This window comes from Ascaphus truei, chromosome 6 (genome assembly GCF_040206685.1).
Source record: "Ascaphus truei isolate aAscTru1 chromosome 6, aAscTru1.hap1, whole genome shotgun sequence".
Lineage (NCBI taxonomy): Eukaryota > Metazoa > Chordata > Amphibia > Anura > Ascaphidae > Ascaphus > Ascaphus truei.
In genome coordinates, this window is record NC_134488.1 from 28,137,734 (window position 1) to 28,161,342 (window position 23,609).

The 23,609-nt window shown below is 46.6% G+C and overlaps 1 protein-coding gene across 4 annotated transcripts; it reads left to right on the top strand.

The window, feature by feature from the left end:
- Window positions 1–1,185: 1,185 nt before the first annotated feature.
- On the top strand, window positions 1,186–22,965 carry ZNF436 (zinc finger protein 436). 4 transcript variants are annotated; one of them, XM_075603112.1, is made up of 3 exons: window positions 1,186–2,463; window positions 20,957–21,080; window positions 21,387–22,961. In XM_075603112.1, the coding sequence occupies exons 2-3, from the start codon at window positions 21,050–21,052 to the stop codon at window positions 22,445–22,447; spliced, it is 1,092 nt and encodes a 363-aa protein (XP_075459227.1). In that variant the 5' UTR covers window positions 1,186–2,463; window positions 20,957–21,049; the 3' UTR covers window positions 22,448–22,961. The 4 variants fall into 4 exon arrangements, with proteins under 4 accessions (XP_075459227.1, XP_075459225.1, XP_075459226.1 ...); XM_075603111.1 differs by lacking the exon at window positions 1,186–2,463 and adding an exon at window positions 18,610–18,690; XM_075603113.1 differs by lacking the exon at window positions 1,186–2,463 and adding an exon at window positions 18,629–18,700 and having other exon boundaries at window positions 21,387–22,962.
- The last annotated feature ends 644 nt before the right edge of the window (window positions 22,966–23,609 follow it).

Below are 23,609 nucleotides of genomic sequence, written 5' to 3' on the forward strand. Positions count from 1 at the left end.
ACACATGTACATAAAGGTATCTTTTATCCCGAAACAGCAGCATAATAATAATAATGACAGAGATAAGGATTGTTTCATCAGGTTACCTACAGAGGCAAGACTAGCTGTCGGAGGAAAGGAGGGCATCTGCATGCCTCTCTGTCCACATTCGGTACTAGCCTCCACAAAGCCTCCCACAGTACACAAGATAGATTAGCGGCAACTAGGTTAGCTACCCCTAGAATATATTTAGCCTTAGGCTAAGGCCCCGGTAACTCAGCTGCAACGCGCGCCCGCGAGATTGGCGGCGCGTGCAGACGATTCCCTGGTCTGCAGCTCACTGCAGGAAGAGAGACCGGGGGGGGCGTGGCAGGGGAGTGACGGGGTCGCGGCCATGACGTCACCCGGCAGGTTTGTCCTCATTGGCTGAACCGCCGGGGGGCGTGGCTTTGCGCTCCGTCGCGAGTCCTGCGAGTCTCAATTCTATTGAGAGCAGGAGCAACTCTCGCCCCAGCGCTGCGGCCCTCCCTCGCAGCGTGCCCGGCGCCATTGAGGGGAGGGCTCTCGTGCGTGCAGCGTCCGCCACAGCGGGGTCAAGGCCTTACACTACATGTTCAGCTGCAAACATCGGCGCACGAGGTGCCCAATCTACGCCACGACCAGCGGAGAGCTTGAAAAAAAAAAAAAAAAAAGGTAATCAGTGGCCTGAACCACCAACAGATTACCACACCTAAAGGAAACCCTCTTACCCAGGAAGAAAATCACCACCATGACAGGAAAGAGTTCAAGCAAAACCATATTCCTGGTAAGACCTTGCCTCCCTCCAGACCACAGGCCGTTCCTTAGTGACCCTTCCAATACGCATCAAAACCAGCGGCCCCTGCAGTATTAGTAAACAGTTCCGTATGCAAACCAGGTACAAACTGATCCTGCCAACAGAAATGGCCATCGTAAGACTGCAAAAAAAGTGACCCGCAACAAATGATCCCCTTTGGACAGCCTGATATGCTAATTGGGAAATTTGTGCCCCCAGACGATGCTGCAAGGTGCCTGGCAAAAAACCCCTTATTGGCATACTGTGAGATACGAAAGCTAGGTGATCCACGTAGGGTGGCCAGGTGTCCAGTATTGAACCGGACTGTCCTGTATTTGGACACACTGTATAGTAAGAAATGAGAGGTAATGCTGGACATGTGTGTGCCCGGTATTACCTCTCTGGATATAGTGACCTGACCGGCTTGGGGGGGCCGCAGGATTTCCCAGAGCAGGGCTGTTGCTTGGGGGCTGGGCAGCTTCCTTCACCCTAATTAGCTGCTGCTGGATAATGCAGCCAATCAGGAGGAGGTGTCAGGTGCCCGTGGGTGGGGCCAAGGAGAGGAGCAAACAGCATGGAGAGGTGAGGGGTGTGTGTATGTGTATTTGTGTCTTGAGTGTGTTGCACCTTTTACCATTGTGTCCAGTATTTTTGGAGAAGCCACCTGGCAAACCTACATGCACCACAACAAAAATGTATATTTTCCTAAAATTGGCTCCAAATTGGCTTCGACACGTTGACCCCAGTAGTTCATTATGCTACGCTTCTAAAACACGCACCCTTATAGCCAGCGAAATTCCAAGGACCGTTCTATTTGTTGCCTTTTACCTTCTCTTGTAGGGTCTCATCCTGCCTCACCATCCAGTTGGTGAGAAGTAAGATGAAGAACATGGCACCAAGTATGAGAATTTTATGCTCCAGCACTACACTCAGCGTAACATACGTCCACAGGTCAGCACTGAACCAGTCTTCCATCCCTTCCTGTTTGGTGTACGGCTCATTTAACCCCGACACGTTCTTGTTAAAGAAACTGAACTGAGCCAGCCAGTCCAGCATATTGCGATGTTACTAGGGCTCTTGCACAGCCGAGCAGCTTCGCTGATAAACTGTCATTCAGAATCATTGTGATGTCATTTGTGACCTAGTGAGCTAAAGGTGAATTCCATTTTAGAACCTTAGTGACCTAATAGCAACAACATGTAGAAGTGCAATCCTTGGTAGCGGACCAAAAAAAAAAAATGTAAATAATGTAACAATCACAATCATTTTCCTTAGACAAATGTAACTGCTTCAAACAAAGATTTTGCTGCTTTTGTTTCTTTGGAAATTAAACAAACAATTTATTTTTCTTCTGTGTCATTGGGTAGGGGCCCATGTTTACTAAGTGGTATGCCATTGACGGGGAAGTTGAGTGTAATAATAAAGCAGATTATTAGATACTTTTTTTGTATCATACAGTATAGTATATGAGCAAACACGTAAAAGTGGAATTTATTTACGGCTATAGATCAGTTTACAGCTGATTTCCTCCTGTTTGACATTACTGTGTGTCTATATGAGACGTGTTCATTTTAATGGTGATTTTCTTCTCTTCCAGGGACAATGATGACAGATTAGGATAATTTACCTACAACCCCGGAAAAGCGCTTGTCCAGAGCTTTAAACTGACGGTAGGGATAATGCCTTGTACACCAGGCCAGAACACTTGTGGCATCAAGTATTATTGTTATTAATATGATTATGGATGAAGCAGGTTTCTTTGTTGCTTGGTGGAATATTGTTTTGATATTCTGCAACAACACAACCATTGAATCCTATAGAAACTCTGTGATATTCTGTTATCAGGGCTGCCAACAGAAATCGGCAGACCAGCCGCCCCCTCCCTCGTTATTCCCACTGATGCCGGATCACTGGGGATCCCTGAGGAGGGCAGAGAGGGTATGAGCTGAGGGGGGGAGGGGAGGGAGCGGAGAAGGAGGTATGGGGGGAGGTAGTTATGGAGCAGGGGGGAGGTAGTTAGGGAACAGGGAGGGGGGGGTAGTTATGGGCCAGGTGTGGTTCGTTAGTTTTCTTTATTGTTAACCCACAATGTCCTTATCAGAGAGCCAACAAAGATAAAGGCAGGGGGGGAGAGAGGGGGTTTTGCCTGTGCAAACTCTTGTAGAACACACAGTGATTATCAGACAGAAGGGAGAAGCCAGGGGAAATCAAACCCCCTCCCAAGTCTCCGCTCAGCGCGTTTACATAATAAGTTTATAAAATGATTTAAAGATACGTATAGGTGCAAATGGTTAAAAATTTAAAAAAAAACACAAATTCAAATAGGAGAATATATATATATATATATATATATATATATATATATATATATATATATATATATATATATATATATATATATATATATATATATATATATATATATATACATGAAGGTCAGTGAGCACACTGTAGTAGAAAAGGTTGTAATAGCAGATGCTAGTCCCATAGAGAATAAGTATGATACGAACCAATCCAAAGACCAGTAAAGAGACAGCAGACCGCACGGGGTTAATCCAAAAATCTATATTCACAACATGAAATACACGTAAGCCAACGTTTCGGTCCCACAGAGAGACCTTCCTCAGGGCCGTGCAACCCACAAGTGCAAGTGACCAAACATATATACCCTCACCCATAGTGCAATGCAAACAAAGGGAACGAATCACCAACATGCAATCAGACAAAATATGCAACATAGCTGTGCTCCGTGCCCCCTCCCCTATTACCTGATTATCCAAATGACTCATCATGACATGAGAGTAGGCACTTAAACTATTAGGAGAGAGACACCCTTAGACACTGGTCCCAGGGTCTACTGCCATTGCGGGGGAAAGTCGCGCGCCGCGCATGTGCAGTGGGCCAAAACATATTGACTGCCGGAGCGCCAGCAAGGCGAGTGCGCCGCGCATCACAGCTGTGAGCAGACGCCTCATTAACTCTCCCTGGCCACCAGGGACGCCGGCAGCGCAAAACGCACATGCGCAGTCTGAAAAACCGCCTCGGTGCACAGTTACCCACACACTGACAGTAATAATGGGCTAAACAGAATAGTAATACACAGAGCGTTGAGGTGAACCACAGGGGGACAGATGGAGGTATAGAGCACAAGGAGCGCATAGCATCACCATAATATATAAGGACAAAGGAAGTGCAAAAGTGCAGAGGGAGTGATGCAACAGAGTATGAGTGACAAACATATAAAAGGCATAATGCAAAATTAAATGAAAGCAGGGAGACAGCTACAAAAAGCAGCTAAGTGAAAGTTCCTCATTTAGGCCACCAGGTGTCATAGTTCTTAGTTCATAAATAAGCCTTGCTTCCTGTTTAAGCAAGGTCCTGCCCCTGTCACCCCCACGGGGGGGGGGGGGGGGACTGGAACCTGCAGAATAGGCATACAACGAAGTGTGGCCAGTGTGTGTCTTTTTTCTTTGAAATGTCTAGCCACAGGTAGACACTTCAGATCTATATCAGCGGCATCACTCAGTAGGGCTTTTCTGATGTTTGAACGGTGCATGGCCATACGTTCTTTCAGCATCCTAACAGTCTTCCCGATGTACAGCAATCCACAAGGACACTTAATAAAGTACACCACGAATTTTGACTCACAGTTCAGTGGTTGTTTGATTTTAATCGGTGCGCCACTATGCGGGTGATTGTAGCTAGGGCCCAGCTGCATATAGTTGCAGTTGGTACAGCCATGACAGCGGTACGAACCAGGTTTTTTGGCTAACCAAGTGGTCGGTGTGGCATATTTGTCTATTGGGTCAGATCCAGTGACCATGTCGCCAATGTTTGGTCCCCGACGAAAGCAGAATAGAGGTGGCTCTCTGGCATATGCACCAATCCTCTCGTCATTCTCCAGGATGCGCCAATTGCCCCGAATGCAGCGCTTGATGCTGTTAGTAGCAGTACTGAATGTACTGACTATATTGAGCCTGTTGCTCACCGGTCTGCCTGACGAAGGTATCAATAGTTCACCCCTATCAACCTGTCCAACCTTTTGCAAGGACATCAACTTTGCCTTGGTATTTATATATAATTATACCTCCACTAAACACCCTGTCACACCTCTCCGTCTTTTAATATCATTGTATGTTTGTTTTTTGTATGTGGTTATTCCAAACAATTTATTTTAATCAGGTATAATAAAATTTAAGTTTTAATTAGGGTGAACCTCTCTAGTGCCACACTAAAGGGATTCTTTCTTTCTTTATATTCACTATATGCAGCTATACCTAGAAGAGAGGGGCTGGCCTGCCACAAACTGCTCAATAAGCAGTTGCAGGTGATTGGCTAAATATATTCAATTACACCATAGTAGTGTTGCCCCAATAGAAAGGGCGCTACATATATGTAGCCAGGTCCCCCTCGCGCACTCACCCCCTCCTTCCCCGTTGCTGCGCGTGGTTGTATTGCGGCCGGTTGCTAGGGAAGCGGTCGGGCGGTTGCCGGGGACGCGAGCGGGCCGGTTGCCGAGGCCGCGATCGCGTCGTTAGGGTCCCGGCGGCTAGCGGAGCAGGGCGCCGCCATTGAGAGTCAGCTCGCGCATGCGTAGGAGGCCAGCTAGCGCGAGAGGCTCCAAACAGCTCGCGCACACGCAAGGCGGGAAGGACAGCCCCCAGGGTGCACAGGGGCAGAGACACGTGACGCCAGGGAGCCAATCGGAAGGCTGGATTCCCCTGCTCCCAGTTAGATACATTTCGCGGGGTTTTGCAGCTAGGCAGTCACTCAGGATCCGGACCAGCTAGGGGTAAGAGGTGGATGTAGGGGTCAGTGACCCTCTGCATAGGCCAGCAGCCCCCAAGGTCCCAGTTAGGTCCTGAGCCACCTAATAGCTTGTGGAGCTTAGGGACAGGCCCTAGATAGGGACGCTGCCCCATTATTTGGTCAAGTAGTCAGGGACACAGTGCTGACGCCGTGCGGCCCTGCGAGGTGGGTTCTGGGCTCAGAACACCACCAAAGACCCTAAGACTAGGAGAGACATTGTTCGTGCTGGACTTTCAACCCACGCGGTGTGGAGGACAACGTCGGATCATGCGGATTGATATCGCGGTACCCGTGGCTGGAGCCCGGGCAGGTAACCTGCAACTCACGTGCACCAACCAGGCCTATCACCAGACATAGTGGCTGCGCAGTCACACATACACATGCACAGTGGTATTTGACTTTGGGGGTGCGAGACATTTGGGTGGGGGTTACTGGACACAGGGTGGGATCACTCTATGGGAGGTTAGCGTCCGCCGTGACGCCTGAGGTGGTAGCGTCCGCCGTGACGCCTACTGTGATTAGCGTCCGCTGTGACGCCCAGAGTGGTTAGCGTCCGCCGTGGCGCATGACGGTTGTGTTGATGTATGTAGATATAGTTGGTTATGCAGTAAAGCCAGTCCTGTTTTACATTCGTTCGCTTTGTGTGGTTGTTTCCTGTGAGGGCCTCCTCCCACTCCGTTGGGATCCCTCCCAGGTGGAGGCGTTGCACCTAGAGATGTATAAGATGTATGTACCCCAGGTTCCCCGTGGCGGAAGCTCAGCCCTCCTGTGAGCCAACAGGTAATGCACCACACCTGCGTAACCTTGCATGTTCCTACACCTCCACAGTATTATCTGCGAGTGGGTGGGGGAATACCCATTACATTTGGAGGCGCTGCTGAGATCAAGTCCTGGGGTGCCCTGTTCAATTTTTTTCTAAAATTGCCCGATTCCTATTTTTATCATGTCCGTGCCGTCACCGCAGGATGTCCATGCCTGGTCCTTAGCGCACCAAGTATCCCCAAGACGTGCGGTTGCAGTGACCGGGGTAGCACTGGATACAGACTTATCTACAGTGCGCACGCAAGTAAGAAGTTGCCCGGGGTTGGCCACCGCCCGGGTGATAGACTATAAACTGGATGTTGCTGGCCGGGGGATCACCTGTCTCCTGTACACCATGAGTGACATATGCTTCGAAACGGCCCCCCATGTATTAAACCTACCCGAGCCCTCCGCAGAGGACTGCCGCATGATCTACGCTGACTCTCAATCTCCTGAAGAAGCATCCACTAGTACTGGATTACACCCGAGCCAACGAGTGACCAGTACGCCTCACCGGGTAGACCCCCCTAGGGTCTCTTTCACCCCAAGCGGATTAGGAGGTATCGCCAGCTGGGTAGGGAGCCCGCTCATCCCACCCAACCCTGATCAACGGCCTGGCAGGACCCCAACCATGTCTAGCGTAGGAACTGGGAGCAGTAGTCAGGCCCTTAGTGGGAATCTTGACGTGAACACGATAGCCTCCCAACTAGTAGAAGCTGTAACCATTTCGACGCAAGCACAGAACTACCGGAAACTCAAGGCCTTCTCTGGGATTCTGCCGACGCCCACGGGAGAAGAGGGGATCGAGGCATGGAGGGACCATACGCTTCAAATCATAGAGGAGTGGTCGTGTTCCGAAGCCAGCAAGAGGCAAAGACTGGTCGAGTGCCTTCGAGGCCCCACCGCTCGGTTAGTGCGGGCGCACCGGAGCGTAGAAGGAGAAGTTACTGCCCAGGAACTAGTGGAAATGCTAATTAAATCCTTTGCCAGAAAAGACGACGAAGATGAGCTACTGGCTCAATTCAAAGCCCTCCGACAACGTGAAGGACAAGATTTATCTGCCTTCGTTTGTGACCTACAGCTGTCCCTGGGCACCCTCCTGGACAAGCATATCATTTCCGCGGCCGAAGCGGACCGATACCGGTTCAAACAGCTACTCAAGGGGTCGTTGCCTGACCACAACATAGCTATAATGATGCGGGCCGCCCCGGTCGCGGCAGTATCCCCTAAATACGGGGAACTAATGGATTACATAAGAGACCATGAAGTGCAGTGCCATTTCCATGAATCAAAGAGTAAGAAACCTGCCACACCAGAGGAGGAAGCGACCCCCAAGTCGTCTGTTCGGGAAAGTCATAGTTCTGAGCGGTCCTCATCCACGTATAAGGGTCGTCCGGACCGCCGTGAGGTATCTTGCTACAACTGCGGGAAGAAGGGCCACATCTCGTACTATTGTCCGGAGAAGGAGGACCCACCGGAAGAAAAACCTCCCGACAGAAGAAGCACAGCCCGATCGATGGTCTGCCGCGCCCAGACTGTCGAGCCTGATGTGAACACCCCTCAGGGAACCACGGATTCCCCTGCTGACGCTGGCCCCAGTGAGGACGCCTCACCCGGTGAAGCTTGCAGTCAAGTGGGCCCCGCGGCCATCGTACCCGTGGTAATAGAAGGGATATACGCCTCGGCTCTAATGGACACCGGGTCACAAGTGACCATAATATATCGCAAGTTCTATGACCAGCACCTTCAACACTGCCCTCTGAGGCCGGCCGAACATATGAAGGTTAGGGGATTGAGTAATGAAGACTACCCCATCGATGGGATTGCAAGGGTCCAGCTGGACATACTCCAACTGAACACTGGCAAGAAGCACCCTATGCAGGTAGCGGCCATGGTATGCCCGGAGCCCCACGACCATTGCAAATACCCCATCATCCTGGGAACCAATGCGGACATAGTGCAAGCTATAATCCGAGCTTACTTGAAAGAGACCAACGAGCTGCCGCTGGCCGATTCGCTCCTAGACCCCGTCTTACGAGAGGAGTGCCATCGGGTATATGCCTTGGAGCGTCATGGGGACCTCTACAATCGTCAACGAGGACTGACAACCATATTACCAGGGGGAGTGCAAAAGATGGCCGTCTGGTGTTGTTATCCTGACCGAGACCAGAACGACCAACTGTTCTCGCTGGAGAGTGAGCCTGAAGAAGAAGAGGTTCAGCGAGGGTATAGAGTACTACCCGAAGTGAGGGAATGGACGGCTAAGATCCCTATTCGAACCCACGTGTATGTGCAGAATCTCTCCCCCTTTCCGATGGAGTTTGATGTTGACCAGAAGTTGGGATGCATATATCCGGTCAGCCCGGTGGGAGCCACGCCTCAGGTGAAGGCGGCGGCCGCGCACGAGCGGATAGTCGATCTGGACTTCAATTTCGGCGAGTCGACGCTGTCTACAGAGTGGAAAGAGCGGTTGACCACCCAGTTGCTGCAACGACGACATGTGTTCTCCACGAGCGAGATGGATGTGGGGTGCAGCCGCAGTGCCCAACATACCATTCGGATGAGTGATGCCACTCCGTTCCGGGAACGTTCTCGTCGCCTTGCCCCTCGGGATGTGGACGATGTGAGGAACGCCATACAAGACATGGAAACCGCTGGGATTGTGACGGAATCACGAGGACCTTACGCGTCGCCCATAGTGGTGGTGCGGAAAAAGAACGGGTCCGTGCGACTGTGTATCGACTACCGAACACTGAACAATCGCACGATCCCGGATCAATACAACCTTCCGCGCATTGAAGAGATCCTGAATGCGCTGAATGGGAGTCAATGGTTTAGCGTGCTTGACCTCCGATCAGGGTACTATCAGGTGCCCATGACGCCGGAAGACCAGGAGAAAACAGCTTTCGTCTGCCCCCTGGGATTCTATCAATTCACCCGTATGCCCCAAGGTATATGTGGGGCGCCTGCTACGTTCCAAAGGTTGATGGAAAAGACCATCGGAGACATGATTCCCCGGGAGTGTCTGGTTTACCTGGACGACATCATTGTCTTCGGGAAGACCTTAGAAGAACACGAGGAGAGGCTGTTGAAGGTGATAGATTGTCTTGGCCAAGAAGGGTTGAAGCTATCACTCGACAAGTGTAGGTTTTGTCACACCTCGGTGACCTACGTGGGACACATCGTGTCTGCCCAGGGGATTGCTACTGATCCAGCCAAGGTAGAAGCTGTGGTGAACTGGCCGCGTCCCGATAATGTCACGGAACTGCGGTCCTTCCTCGGTTTCTGTGGGTATTACCGTCGGTTCGTGGAAGGGTACTCTAGTCGAGCTAAACCCCTGAACAATTTGCTGAAAATATACCCTGAAGATACTGGGAGAAAGGCCACGTCGGCCCGTCAACCGTTTGGCGATAAATGGACGCCGGAGTGTGAACGGGCCTTCCTGAACTTGAAGAAAAGTCTGACTGAGGCACCAGTGCTCGCATATGCTGACCCAGAACAACCGTATGTCCTGCATGTGGATGCCAGTCTTAATGGACTGGGTGCTGTCCTGCATCAGAAGCACCCCGAAGGTCTTCGGCCTGTAGCCTACGTCAGCCGAAGTCTGACACCCAGTGAGCAGAGATACCCCGTCCACAAGTTGGAGTTTCTGGCTCTCAAGTGGGCGATCACCGAGAAGCTCCACGATTACTTGTACGGTGTCACCTTCGAGGTAAGGACGGATAACAATCCCCTCACGTACATCAATACGTCGGCCAAATTAGATGCAGCCGGCCACAGATGGCAGGCCGCCCTTAGTAACTACCGCTTCTCCTTGAAGTATAAGCCGGGGCCATTGAATATTGGGGCGGACGCCCTCTTCCGAAGGCCAGGACTACTCGCTACCCCCGATGACGAGGAATGGGAAGAACTTCCCGGCTCCGGAGTGCGGGCTATGTGTAACACTGCAGCTATAGTTAATGACCAAGTGGCCTTCTCCGAGTTACGAGTGGCCGACTCCTTGGGATGCCAGTCGCAGGCTGTCCCCGCCGCCTACTGCAACCCAAAAGGGATGCACCTCACGCATGACAAGGTGTTCCGGTGGAAAGATCTGGTAGACTACCAAATTCGAGATCCGGTCGCTAGTATCATCCGGCACGCCGTTGAAAAGAGGAACCCAGCCCTTCTGAAACGTGCGCCCAATGACTTGGTGGCCTTGCTCATGCGAGAATGGGACAAATTTGAAATAGACAATGGCTTGCTCTATCGGGTGGTGCAATACCACAACCACCCGGATAGGAGACAACTAGTCCTACCTAAGAACTTACAATACCTGGTGTTGAAGTCCCTACACGATGAACACGGGCATCTCGGTGTAGAGAAGACTTTTGGGCTAGTCCGAGACCGGTTCTTCTGGCCCAAGATGCGGGAAGCGGTGGAACAACACTGCCGCCGTTGTGCCCGGTGCGTTCAACGCAAGACGTTGCCTACCAGAGCAGCTCCCATGGCCCATCTGAAGAGTTCTGGTCCAATGGACTTGGTGTGTATGGACTTTTTATGTATCGAACCGGATAGCCGAGGTATCAGTAACGTGTTGGTCATCACGGACCATTACACCCGATATGCCCAGGCCTTCCCCACAAAAGACCAGAAGGCTATCACGGTCGCGAAAGTTCTATGGGAAAAGTTCTTCGTTCATTAAGGTCTTCCAAACCGACTCCACTCCGACCAAGGGCGAGATTTTGAGAGTACTCTGATCCGAGAATTACTTAAAATGCTGAACGTCGCCAAATCCCGGACGACTCCGTACCACCCCGAAGGAGATGCTTTGCCTGAACGATTCAACAGGACCCTGTTGGACATGCTTGGAACTCTGAAGGGAACGCAGAAAACAGAATGGAGTCGTCACGTAGAAACGTTGGTACACGCGTACAACTGTACTCGCCATGAGTCCACTGGGTGCTCCCCGTACTTCCTCATGTTTGGGCGGGAGGCAAGACTCCCCGTAGATGTGCGTCTTCGAGTCTCAACGGATGGGGTACACAATGCTACCCATTTCAAGTATGTGCAACGGCTAAAGGACAGTTTGCAGCGAGCTTACCAACAGGCTGAGAAGTCTACAGCTAAACTGAATGCTGGCAATAAGAGACGATACGACAACAAAGTCAAGTATCGAGAGTTACGTTTTGGGGACACTGTGTTACTTCGTAATTTGGGAGTCCCCGGAAAACATAAACTGGCAGACCGGTGGAGAGATGGCGTATATGAGGTAGAGTCACAGATGCCCGGCCTCCCGGTCTATCGCATCAAAGACACAGACGGCCGGGTAAAGGTTTGGCATCGTAATCACCTTCTCCCTATCCCCCAAGTGGGAGACGAAGAAGAAGAAATACAGGCCACACCGCTCAACGGTGAGTCCGATCTATCAGAGGTGGGTCAAGAGACTGTAAATAACGAGACCCACTCTGAAACTCCGGAAGACCCTATGGAAGGACCCTCACAAAGGGACCATCCCGCAGGAGGGGCATCTCCCGAAGGAGCTACGGGTAAGGGGCCCCGTAGGCCAATGCCTACTAAGGTGGCACCAACAGGCCAGCCTTTGGATCCACAGAGCCCGTGCTTTGTGCCTAACAGAGACTGTTCAGAGACATTTCTCCCCTCAAGGGAAGAGGCTGAGCCTCAGGACTGTACTTATTACTCCCCAGAGGGAGTTGCTGAAGAACAACTCCGTAGGAGCCAAAGGGTCAGGTACCCTCCAAATCGGGTAACCTATGATCAGATGGGGGCACCCCATTATGAGGCTCAGCAGTGTTCTCGGAGTAAGATACAGTCTGTGATTGTGATGCTCAACGAATTATGCAATCTCGTTTAGAGTTACCTGTGCTAAGTTATATAGTTACTGCATTTTCATTATATAATTTCTGTACGGTTTGAGTTATTTATCCCAAGCGAGGTCGTTGGGGTTTTTCACCAGGGGGAGGATGTAGCCAGGTCCCCCTCGCGCACTCACCCCCTCCTTCCCCGTTGCCGCGCGTGGTTGTATTGCGCCCGGTTGCTAGGGAAGCGGTCGGGCGGTTGCCGGGGAAGCGAGCGGGCCGGTTGCCGAGGCCGCGATCGCGTCGTTAGGGTCCCGGCGGCTAGCGGAGCAGGGCGCCGCCATTGAGAGTCAGCTCGCGCATGCGTAGGAGGCCAGCTAGCGCGAGAGGCTCCAAACAGCTCGCGCACACGCAAGGCGGGAAGGACAGCCCCCAGGGTGCACAGGGGCAGAGACACGTGACGCCAGGGAGCCAATCGGAAGGCTGGATTCCCCTGCTCCCAGTTAGATACATTTCGCGGGGTTTTGCAGCTAGGCAGTCACTCAGGATCCGGACCAGCTAGGGGTAAGAGGTGGATGTAGGGGTCAGTGACCCTCTGCATAGGCCAGCAGCCCCCAAGGTCCCAGTTAGGTCCTGAGCCACCTAATAGCTTGTGGAGCTTAGGGACAGGCCCTAGATAGGGACACTGCCCCATTATTTGTTCAAGTAGTCAGGGACACAGTGCTGACGCCGTGCGGCCCTGCGAGGTGGGTTCTGGGCTCAGAACACCACCAAAGACCCTAAGACTAGGAGAGACATTGTTCGCGCTGGACTTTAAACCCACGCGGTGTGGAGGACAACGTCGGATCGTGCGGATTGATATCGCGGTACCCGTGGCTGGAGCCCGGGCAGGTAACCTGCAACTCACGTGCACCAACCAGGCCTATCACCAGACATAGTGGCTGCGCAGTCACACATACACATGCACAGTGGTATTTGACTTTGGGGGTGCGAGACATTTGGGTGGGGGTTACTGGACACAGGGTGGGATCACTCTATGGGAGGTTAGCGTCCGCCGTGACGCCTGAGGTGGTAGCGTCCGCCGTGACGCCTAGTGTGATTAGCGTACGCCGTGACGCCCAGAGTGGTTAGCGTCCGCCGTGGCGCATGACGGTTGTGTTGATGTATGTAGATATAGTTGGTTATGCAGTAAAGCCAGTCCTGTTTTACATTCGTTCGCTTTGTGTGGTTGTTTCCTGTGAGGGCCTCCTCCCACTCCGTTGGGATCCCTCCCAGGTGGAGGCGTTGCACCTAGAGATGTATAAGATGTATGTACCCCAGGTTCCCCGTGGCGGAAGCTCAGCCCTCCTGTGAGCCAACAGGTAATGCACCACACCTGCGTAACCTTGCATGTTCCTACACCTCCACAGTATTATCTGCGAGTGGGTGGGGGAATACCCGTTACATATATATTTATATACAGGCACAATAGAAAGGGCGCTACATATATATTTATATACACGTACAATAGAAAGGGCGTTACATATATATTTATATACACACACAATAGAAAGGGCGCTACATATATATTTATATACACACACAATAGAAAGGGCGCTACATATATATTTATATACACACACAATAGAAAGGGCGCTACATCGCTACATATATATTTATATACACACACAATAGAAAGGGCGCTACATATATATTTATATACACACACAATAGAAAGGGCGCTACATATATATTTATATACACACACAATAGAAAGGGCGCTACATATATATTTATATACACACACAATAGAAAGGGCGCTACATATATATTTATATACACACACAATAGAAAGGGCGCTACATATATATTTATATACACACACAATAGAAAGGGCGCTACATATATATTTATATACACACACAATAGAAAGGGCGCTACATATATATTTATATACACACACAATAGAAAGGGCGTTACATATATATTTATACACACACAATAGAAAGGGCGCTACATATATATTTATATACACACACAATAGAAAGGGCGCTACATATATATTTATATACACACACAATAGAAAGGGCGCTACATATTATTTATATACACACAATAGAAAGGGCGTTACATATATATTTATATACACACACAATAGAAAGGGCGTTACATATATATTTATATACACATACAATAGAAAGGGCGTTACATATATATTTATACACACACACAATAGAAAGGGCGCTACATATATATTTATATACACACACAATAGAAAGGGCGCTACATATATATTTATATACACACACAATAGAAAGGGTGCTACATATATATTTATATACACACACAATAGAAAGGGCGTTACATATATATTTATATACACACACAATAGAAAGGGCGCTACATATATATTTATATACACACACAATAGAAAGGGCGCTACATATATATTTATATACACACACAATAGAAAGGGCGTTACATATATATTTATATACACACACAATAGAAAGGGTGCCACATATATATTTATATACACACACAATAGAAAGGGCGTTACATTCCCCTTAACCAGAGGATCATTGTCAAATCATTCATCTCTCAGCTCCATTTACTAGCAGAAGGTCCCAAGCTTGAACTACTGTCAGAAATGGGTATAGATAGGCCCAGCTGGTTATACAGCAGCAATGCACATCGCATATAGCCATAAATATATGCAGCAATACACATCGCGTATAGCCATAAATATATGCAGCAATACACATCGCGTATAGCCATAAATATATGCAGCAATACACATCGCGTATAGCCATAAATATATGCAGCAATACACATCGCATATACTGTAGCCATAAATATATGCAGCAATACACATCGCGTATAGCCATAAATATATGCAGCAATACACATCGCGTATAGCCATAAATATATGCAGCAATACACATCGCATATAGCCATAAATATATGTAGCAATGCACATCGCGTATAGCCATAAATATATGTAGCAAAACACATCGCGTATAGCCATAAATATATGCAGCAATACACATCGCATATAGCCATAAATATATGCAGCAATACACATCGCATATAGCCATAAATATATGTAGCAATGCACATCGCGTATCGCATATAGCCATAAATATATGCAGCAATACACATCGCATATAGCCATAAATATATGCAGCAATACACATCGCATATAGCCATAAATATATGTAGCAATACACATCGCATATAGCCATAAATATATGTAGCAATGCACATCGCATATAGCCATAAATATATGCAGCAATACACATCGCGTATAGCCATAAATATATGTAGCAATGCACATTGCATATAGCCATAAATATATGCAGCAATACACATCGCGTATAGCCATAAATATATGCAGCAATGCACATCGCATATAGCCATAAATATATGTAGCAATACACATCGCATATAGCCATAAATATATGTAGCAATGCACATCGCATATAGCCATAAATATATGCAGCAATACACATCGCGTATAGCCATAAATATATGCAGCAATACACATCGCGTATAGCCATAAATATATGTAGCAATACACATCGCATATAGCCATAAATATATGCAGCAATACACATCGCATATAGCCATAAATATATGCAGCAATACACATCGCATATAGCCATAAATATATGCAGCAATACACATCGCATATAGCCATAAATATATGTAGCAATGCACATCGCGTATAGCCATAAATATATGCAGCAATACACATCGCATATAGCCATAAATATATGTAGCAATACACATCGCGTATAGCCATAAATATATGCAGCAATACACATCGCATATAGCCATAAATATATGTAGCAATGCACATCGCGTATAGCCATAAATATATGCAGCAATATACATCGCATATAGCCATAGATATATGTAGCAATACACATCGCATATAGCCATAAATATATGCAGCAATACACATCGCATATAGCCATAAATATATGTAGCAAAACACATCGCATATAGCCATAAATATATGCAGCAATACACATCGCATATAGCCATAAATATATGCAGCAATACACATCGCATATAGCCATAAATATATGCAGCAATACACATCGCATATAGCCATAAATATATGTAGCAATGCACATCGCGTATAGCCATAAATATATGCAGCAATACACATCGCATATAGCCATAAATATATGCAGCAATACACATCACATATAGCCATAAATATATGCAGCAATACACATCGCATATAGCCATAAATATATGTAGCAATGCACATCGCGTATAGCCATAAATATATGCAGCAATACACATCGCATATAGCCATAAATATATGTAGCAATGCACATCGCGTATAGCCATAAATATATGCAGCAATACACATCACATATAGCCATAAATATATGCAGCAATACACATCACATATAGCCATAAATATATGCAGCAATACACATCGCATATAGCCATAAATATATGTAGCAAAACACATCGCGTATAGCCATAAATATATGCAGCAATACACATCACATATAGCCATAAATATATGCAGCAATACACATCGCATATAGCCATAAATATATGCAGCAATACACATCACATATAGCCATAAATATATGCAGCAATACACATCGCGTATAGCCATAAATATATGTAGCAATACACATCACATATAGCCATAAATATATGCAGCAATACACATCGCATATAGCCATAAATATATGTAGCAATGCACATCGCGTATAGCCATAAATATATGCAGCAATATACATCGCATATAGCCATAGATATATGTAGCAATACACATCGCATATAGCCATAAATATATGCAGCAATACACATCGCATATAGCCATAAATATATGTAGCAAAACACATCGCATATAGCCATAAATATATGCAGCAATACACATCGCATATAGCCATAAATATATGCAGCAATACACATCGCATATAGCCATAAATATATGCAGCAATACACATCGCATATAGCCATAAATATATGTAGCAATGCACATCGCGTATAGCCATAAATATATGCAGCAATACACATCGCATATAGCCATAAATATATGCAGCAATACACATCACATATAGCCATAAATATATGCAGCAATACACATCGCATATAGCCATAAATATATGTAGCAATGCACATCGCGTATAGCCATAAATATATGCAGCAATACACATCGCATATAGCCATAAATATATGTAGCAATGCACATCGCGTATAGCCATAAATATATGCAGCAATACACATCACATATAGCCATAAATATATGCAGCAATACACATCACATATAGCCATAAATATATGCAGCAATACACATCGCATATAGCCATAAATATATGTAGCAAAACACATCGCGTATAGCCATAAATATATGCAGCAATACACATCACATATAGCCATAAATATATGCAGCAATACACATCGCATATAGCCATAAATATATGCAGCAATACACATCACATATAGCCATAAATATATGCAGCAATACACATCGCATATAGCCATAAATATATGTAGCAAAACACATCGCGTATAGCCATAAATATATGCAGCAATACACATCACATATAGCCATAAATATATGCAGCAATACACATCGCATATAGCCATAAATATATGCAGCAATGTGTGTGATCGTGTTGTATTAGGTTCATATGTATATGCAATGAAACTGATGTATATGCTGGTACCATCTCCCCCCCCCCCCCCCCCCACTCTGTTGTTTGGAAAGACAAATAAAAAATAAGTTCTAAAAAAAATAAAAATAAAGCGACCTTACGGGTTTACTTCAGTTCCGGGGACCCCCTGCTTCCTGATCTACTGACCTCCATGGGGGCGCCGGTATTTCTGCAGAGTTTAAAGGTCCGGGAGTGATGTCACGGCTTCCTATTGGCCCGCGTGATGTCACGGCTTCCTATTGGCCCGCGTGGCACCGGACATTTAAACGCTGCAGTTAGATTAAGGATCACAGTTTCTCTGCTTGTAGGGATACCAGCACCACCCACCCGGGAGCTGAGTACCTACTCCGGTGCTGAAATTAACGGGTTTCCGCTCCGAGATCCCCTGCTTCAAACCTGTAATAAAAAAATAAATGTTTTTTTTTTAACCCCGTATTGCGGCTTTTTTTTTAACCCCGTATTTAAGTTAACCCCGTATTTAAGTTAACCCCGTATTGCTGCTTTTAATTGGTACATAATATATTTAAAAAAAAAAACCCTGTGCATTACAACAGTTGGAGGGTATGGATGTTTGGATTTGCAAACTTGCTGTATGGCGTACAAAAGGATTTTTTTTTAATCAGGGATGAAACTACAACTCCCAGAATGCCCTGCTGATAAAAAATATCACATTGCATATGTCAGCCAATTAGAAAGGACACTGTGGATTGGCCGGGAATATGTGTTTTGCCCTTTATCTCCAGGTTTTATTGCTTCCTGCTTCTTTGAATGGATCTTGAGCCCGTCCTTCTCTTCGGAAAAAGACCTGCAGCTGTTACAGGTATCAGATGGTAATATGTTATAATGTAAGCTGTGTGCAGCATTTTCATGGCAGCTTAGCCGGGCTCAAACACATGAAGCAAACGTGTGATTAAAGCAATCATTGAACCCGCAGACATCGCACTCATTGCTCTTCTATCACGTTCTCTCCAAATGTTAATTACCGTATTTTTCAATATGTAACGATATATATATATATATAAAATCAAAAAATAAATAGACGATACCGTTCTGTGGCTAACGAAATGCTTTTATTTGTGCGAGCTTTCGAGATACACTGATCTCTTCTTCCGGCGATGTTACAATGAATGAAGCAAGGGTATACTTAAAAACAGTGTCTACCTTTTGCTTGCTTCATTCATTGTAACATTGCCAGAAGAAGATATTATTTTTTGATTATTGAAGCTCGGCTAACACGGTAGTGATACCTCTACATGTATATATTTATATATATATACAGTGTTCGACAAACCTATACATTTGCTCGCCCCGGGCGAGTGGATTTAACATCGTGGCGAGCGCCTATTGGCCCAAGCAGCACACGTGTGGCACTAGGTGGCGAGTAGATTTTTTTTGTTCGGCGAGTACATTTTTTGGTGATTTGTCGACCACTGTGTGTGTGTGTGTGTGTGTGTGTATATATATATATTTAACTGATCACAGTTATTAGCAGGAGCTACTGTTCGCATTTCAGTGAGGAGTGTAAGCTCCTGGGGCAAGGATGTTCTTGCTATTGTGTAAGTGTGTCTTAACATGTACACTTGTGTCATACAATGTTATTGTCTCCCGCATGGTACGGTCCTGCGGAATACGTTGGGCGCCATATAAATGAAAGCTGAAGATAATAATAATTATTATTATAGTAGCACATCGTGTACAGAGCCTTTCAAAGCTCAGACGTGTCTTCAAGTTTACAGACATGTAAAATAACATCTGAGATAACTGTGTTCGTAGGGTGCACATCGGGAACTAAAATTGATATTCCTGATGCCTGCCAGGAATATAATACGGTAGGTCAGGGGTGCGCACACTGGGGGGCGCTGGATTTTCTAGGGAGGGCGCGGCTGTGGCAGAGGCTCCGCCCTCTTTCCCGCAGGCATGAAAATGAAATGCCGGGGGAAGCGGGAGGCCCCGGAAACTTCCCTTACCTGCTCTCAGCCGGCTCGAAGTACGGACACGGTGCCTTTTATTTAAAGCTATTGCAAATGTGTATAATACTTGTTGTTATAGGAAGGATTATATAATATATCTGCGCTAAAAACATACATGGAGAGGGGACATTTGAACTAAAAAGGCATCGGAAACTTATCTGGGAAATATAAACGAAATGAAAATACTTTGGTACGGGTACAGAAGGGGTTTTCGTCCCATAAATATACCCTCGTATAGCTGCCTGGGACCCAGGCTTTTTGCATACAGTCCACTTGTTACGGCGCAATACCCCGTATCAGGCCAGAAGAAAATATCCCATCAAGCTCTTATCAGAGAGCCAATGAAGATAAGGGGAGTGGGAGAGAGAGGGGGGTTTGCCTGTGCAAACTCTTGCAGAACACACAGGGACATCAGACAGAAGGAACAGCCAGTGGTAACCAAACCCTCTCCTGTGTCTCCGCTCAGCGTGTTTATATAATAACTTTATAAAATGGTTAAAAAGTGGAAAGAAAAAAGGCCGTTTATTTCCTTAAGACTGCCAGCCTCAGGTACATTGCTCTTCTTGCTCTGTTCTGTGTTTTCCGCGCACCCTTATTTTGTTTTTTCTTGTATTTTAATATGGGCTACAGAGCTGGACCACATTATTTTTAGCAACAGGGACCCCCTTAGTTCGCGTCATCCGTTGTGGCTTCCTATTCGGTGGCCATTTTATTCCCCCGGAGACACCAGGAAGTAGCACCAGTAACATCACCGATTTTTGAATCTCCTCCACCAGGGGATTCCGCAGAACTGAAAATAATGCAATTCTGCCCAGTTCCAATCATGTTAAAATATATATATTTAATGTATGCGGTGGTTGCTCATTTGAAGGTTTATTTCAAAAGGCCCAGAGCAGGGGGTGGCCAACTCCAGTCCTCAAGGGCCACCAACAGGCCAAGGTATTAGTGATACTCCTGCTTCAGCACAGGCGGCTCATTCATAATGAGTGAGCCGCTGATTGAGCCACCGGTATCGTAAAATGAAAAATAAATATGCAGGGGGAACTTGGAATTTTCTTTAGGATCCAGGTGGTCTAGTTCTGAAAGATAACAAGACGGAATGTTCTGTTCCCACAGGTACCAGTAACGTTTGAGGGAACAGTCTGTAGTTCAGATGAGGAGTGGAATGATTCAGGAGGAGGATAGAAGGAGCTTTCCAAGGAGGTGACGATGGAAAATGATCAGACCATCAACTCTTCAGGTAATGGGAGTTTTATTTGGAGAAACCACTTGATGCACAAATGCATCCTCATTCTACTTGAAGCTTAATCCTAAAAACAATCTTTAATTTTAGCACCAGGCCTGCTGAGAGCTGAAGCCTGGACCCGGGATTGTTGAGCGCGGGGAGGGGGGATTTAGATCTCTTTAACAAAGCCAATTAGACTGTTTAAATTATTTACAAAAGCTTGTTTTCTGTCCGGACACATCTCATTGCACCTTTTTTAAACTCCATATATATATATATATTGATTAACGTTGGCTTCCCGTTGTGTTTCTTTTGCAACAGACTCGACAGATAACACTCCCAGATCTTCTCACCAAGGGCAAAACTACGGGAACCATTCCATACCAAGCAAACCTAAAAACTCTGAGAGAAAAACGCTTGAGGAATCCACCGATTGTGAGAAAAACCTTAGTTGCAGCAACACAGGGATTTTACACCATGGAATACACATGGTCGAAAGTACTTTTGCCCGTTTGGGACACAAGGAAAGCTTTACTTCCAGCTCAGACCTGAAGCCGGGTTGTGATGAAAGCAGTTTAGACGTTAATAAGCACCAGCAAATCCATAATGAAAAAAGGCCATATACATGCACTGAATGCAGGAAAAGCTTCAGTTTGAGCTCAGCGCTTTATGTACACCAGAGAATTCACACAGGAGAGAAGCCATACGTTTGTAAAGATTGCAGCAAAAGCTTTTCTCGTAGTTCATCTCTTTTTATGCATCAAAGAATTCACACAGGCAAAAGGCCATATAAATGTAATGAATGCGGGAAAACTTTTATTAGCAGCTCACATCTTAACACGCACCAAAGAATTCACACGGGAGAGAAGCCATATGCATGTGCTGTATGCTCGAAGAGTTTTCGTAGCAGCTCCGATTTGTCGAAACACCAGAATACCCACACACGAGAGAAGCTGTACTCGTGCAGCGAATGCGGCAAAAACTTCACCCACAGGTCATCTTTTATCAGACATCAAGGAATTCACACAAGACAGAAGCCGAACCCGTGCAATGAGTGTGGGAAAAGCTTCACTCGCTGCTCCGCTCTTGTTAGGCATCAGAGAATGCACACAGGAGAGAAACTGTATCCGTGCCCAGACTGTGGAAAAAGCTTTAGGAGCAGCTCACGCCTCAACGTGCACAAGAGGATCCACACAGGAGAGAGGCCGTACCAGTGCACCGAATGTGGAAAGAGCTTTACTCAGAGTTCATCTCTTATTAACCACCAAAGAAACCACACTGGGTTAAAACCTTACGCATGCGCCGAATGTGGGAAAAGATTTACTAACAGCTCCCGTCTTGTTAGGCATCAAACAATACACGGAAAAGATGATCCAGAATGAGGGAAGAGCGGTGTCCACCGTTTTCTTTAGTTCTAGTAAACACCTCCTCGTTGTCAAACATACTAAAAATGTAACTTCTTGGTTTAAGTGAAGATAAGACCCATTGTATACTTTTAAATTCAAAATATCATTTTTGATTTCCTAAGATAGAGCTGTGTCTGTTTCTCCTACCGGACTTGGTGGGAAAACAATGAAACTGGGAAAGCAAATCTGCTAAACCCTTTTATAGAGAGGACTAGCTGAGAGCCCCGGCGTTGCCCGGGATGTTTGTGGTGTGGGTGTGGCATTTGGGTGGGGAGTGGTCCACACGGCCCATGTGCGGTGGTAGTGCTGCTGTGGCTGTACTGATGGTGATTGTATCGGTGTGCTGATTTGGGAGGGTTTGGTGCTGATGTGGGGGTGCGGATGTGGGTGTGCCGATGGGGGAGGTGCAAAGGTGGCGATGTGTGGGTGCTGATGGGGGCTGAGAATGGTGGGGAGCCGAGAATGCCAGTGTGCTGGGGGGGCATGGGATACCGGTGTGCTGATGTGGTGGTGCTGGGGATAGTGTGTGTGTGTATACATGTTTGTGTGTATACATTGTATGTGTGTGTGTGTGTGTATATACATGTGTGTGTATGTGTACATGTGTGTGTATACATGTGTGTGTGTGTATACATGTGTGTGTGTGTATACATGTGTGTGTATGTATACATGTGTGTATGTATATATTGTGTGTATACAACATGTTTGTGTGTGTATACACGTGTGTATACACACGTGTGTATACACATGTGTGTGTATACACATGCGTGTGTGTGTATACATGTGTGTGTATACACGTGTGTATACATGTGTGTGTGTATGTATAAATGTGTGTGTATGTGTGTGTATAAATGTGTGTGTGTGTATACATGTGTGTGTGTGTATACATTTGTGTGTGTGTATACATGTGTGTGTGTATACATGTGTGTGTATACATGTGTGTGTGTGTGTATACATGTGTGTGTGTATACATTATGTGTATGTATACCTGTGTGTGTATACGTGTGTGAGTGTATGTCTCCATGTGTGTGTGTACGTGTACATGTGTGTGAGTATACGTGTACATGTGTGTGTGTGTACGTGTCTACGTGTACATGTGTGTGTGCACGTGTACATGTGTGTGTGTGTGTCTACGTAT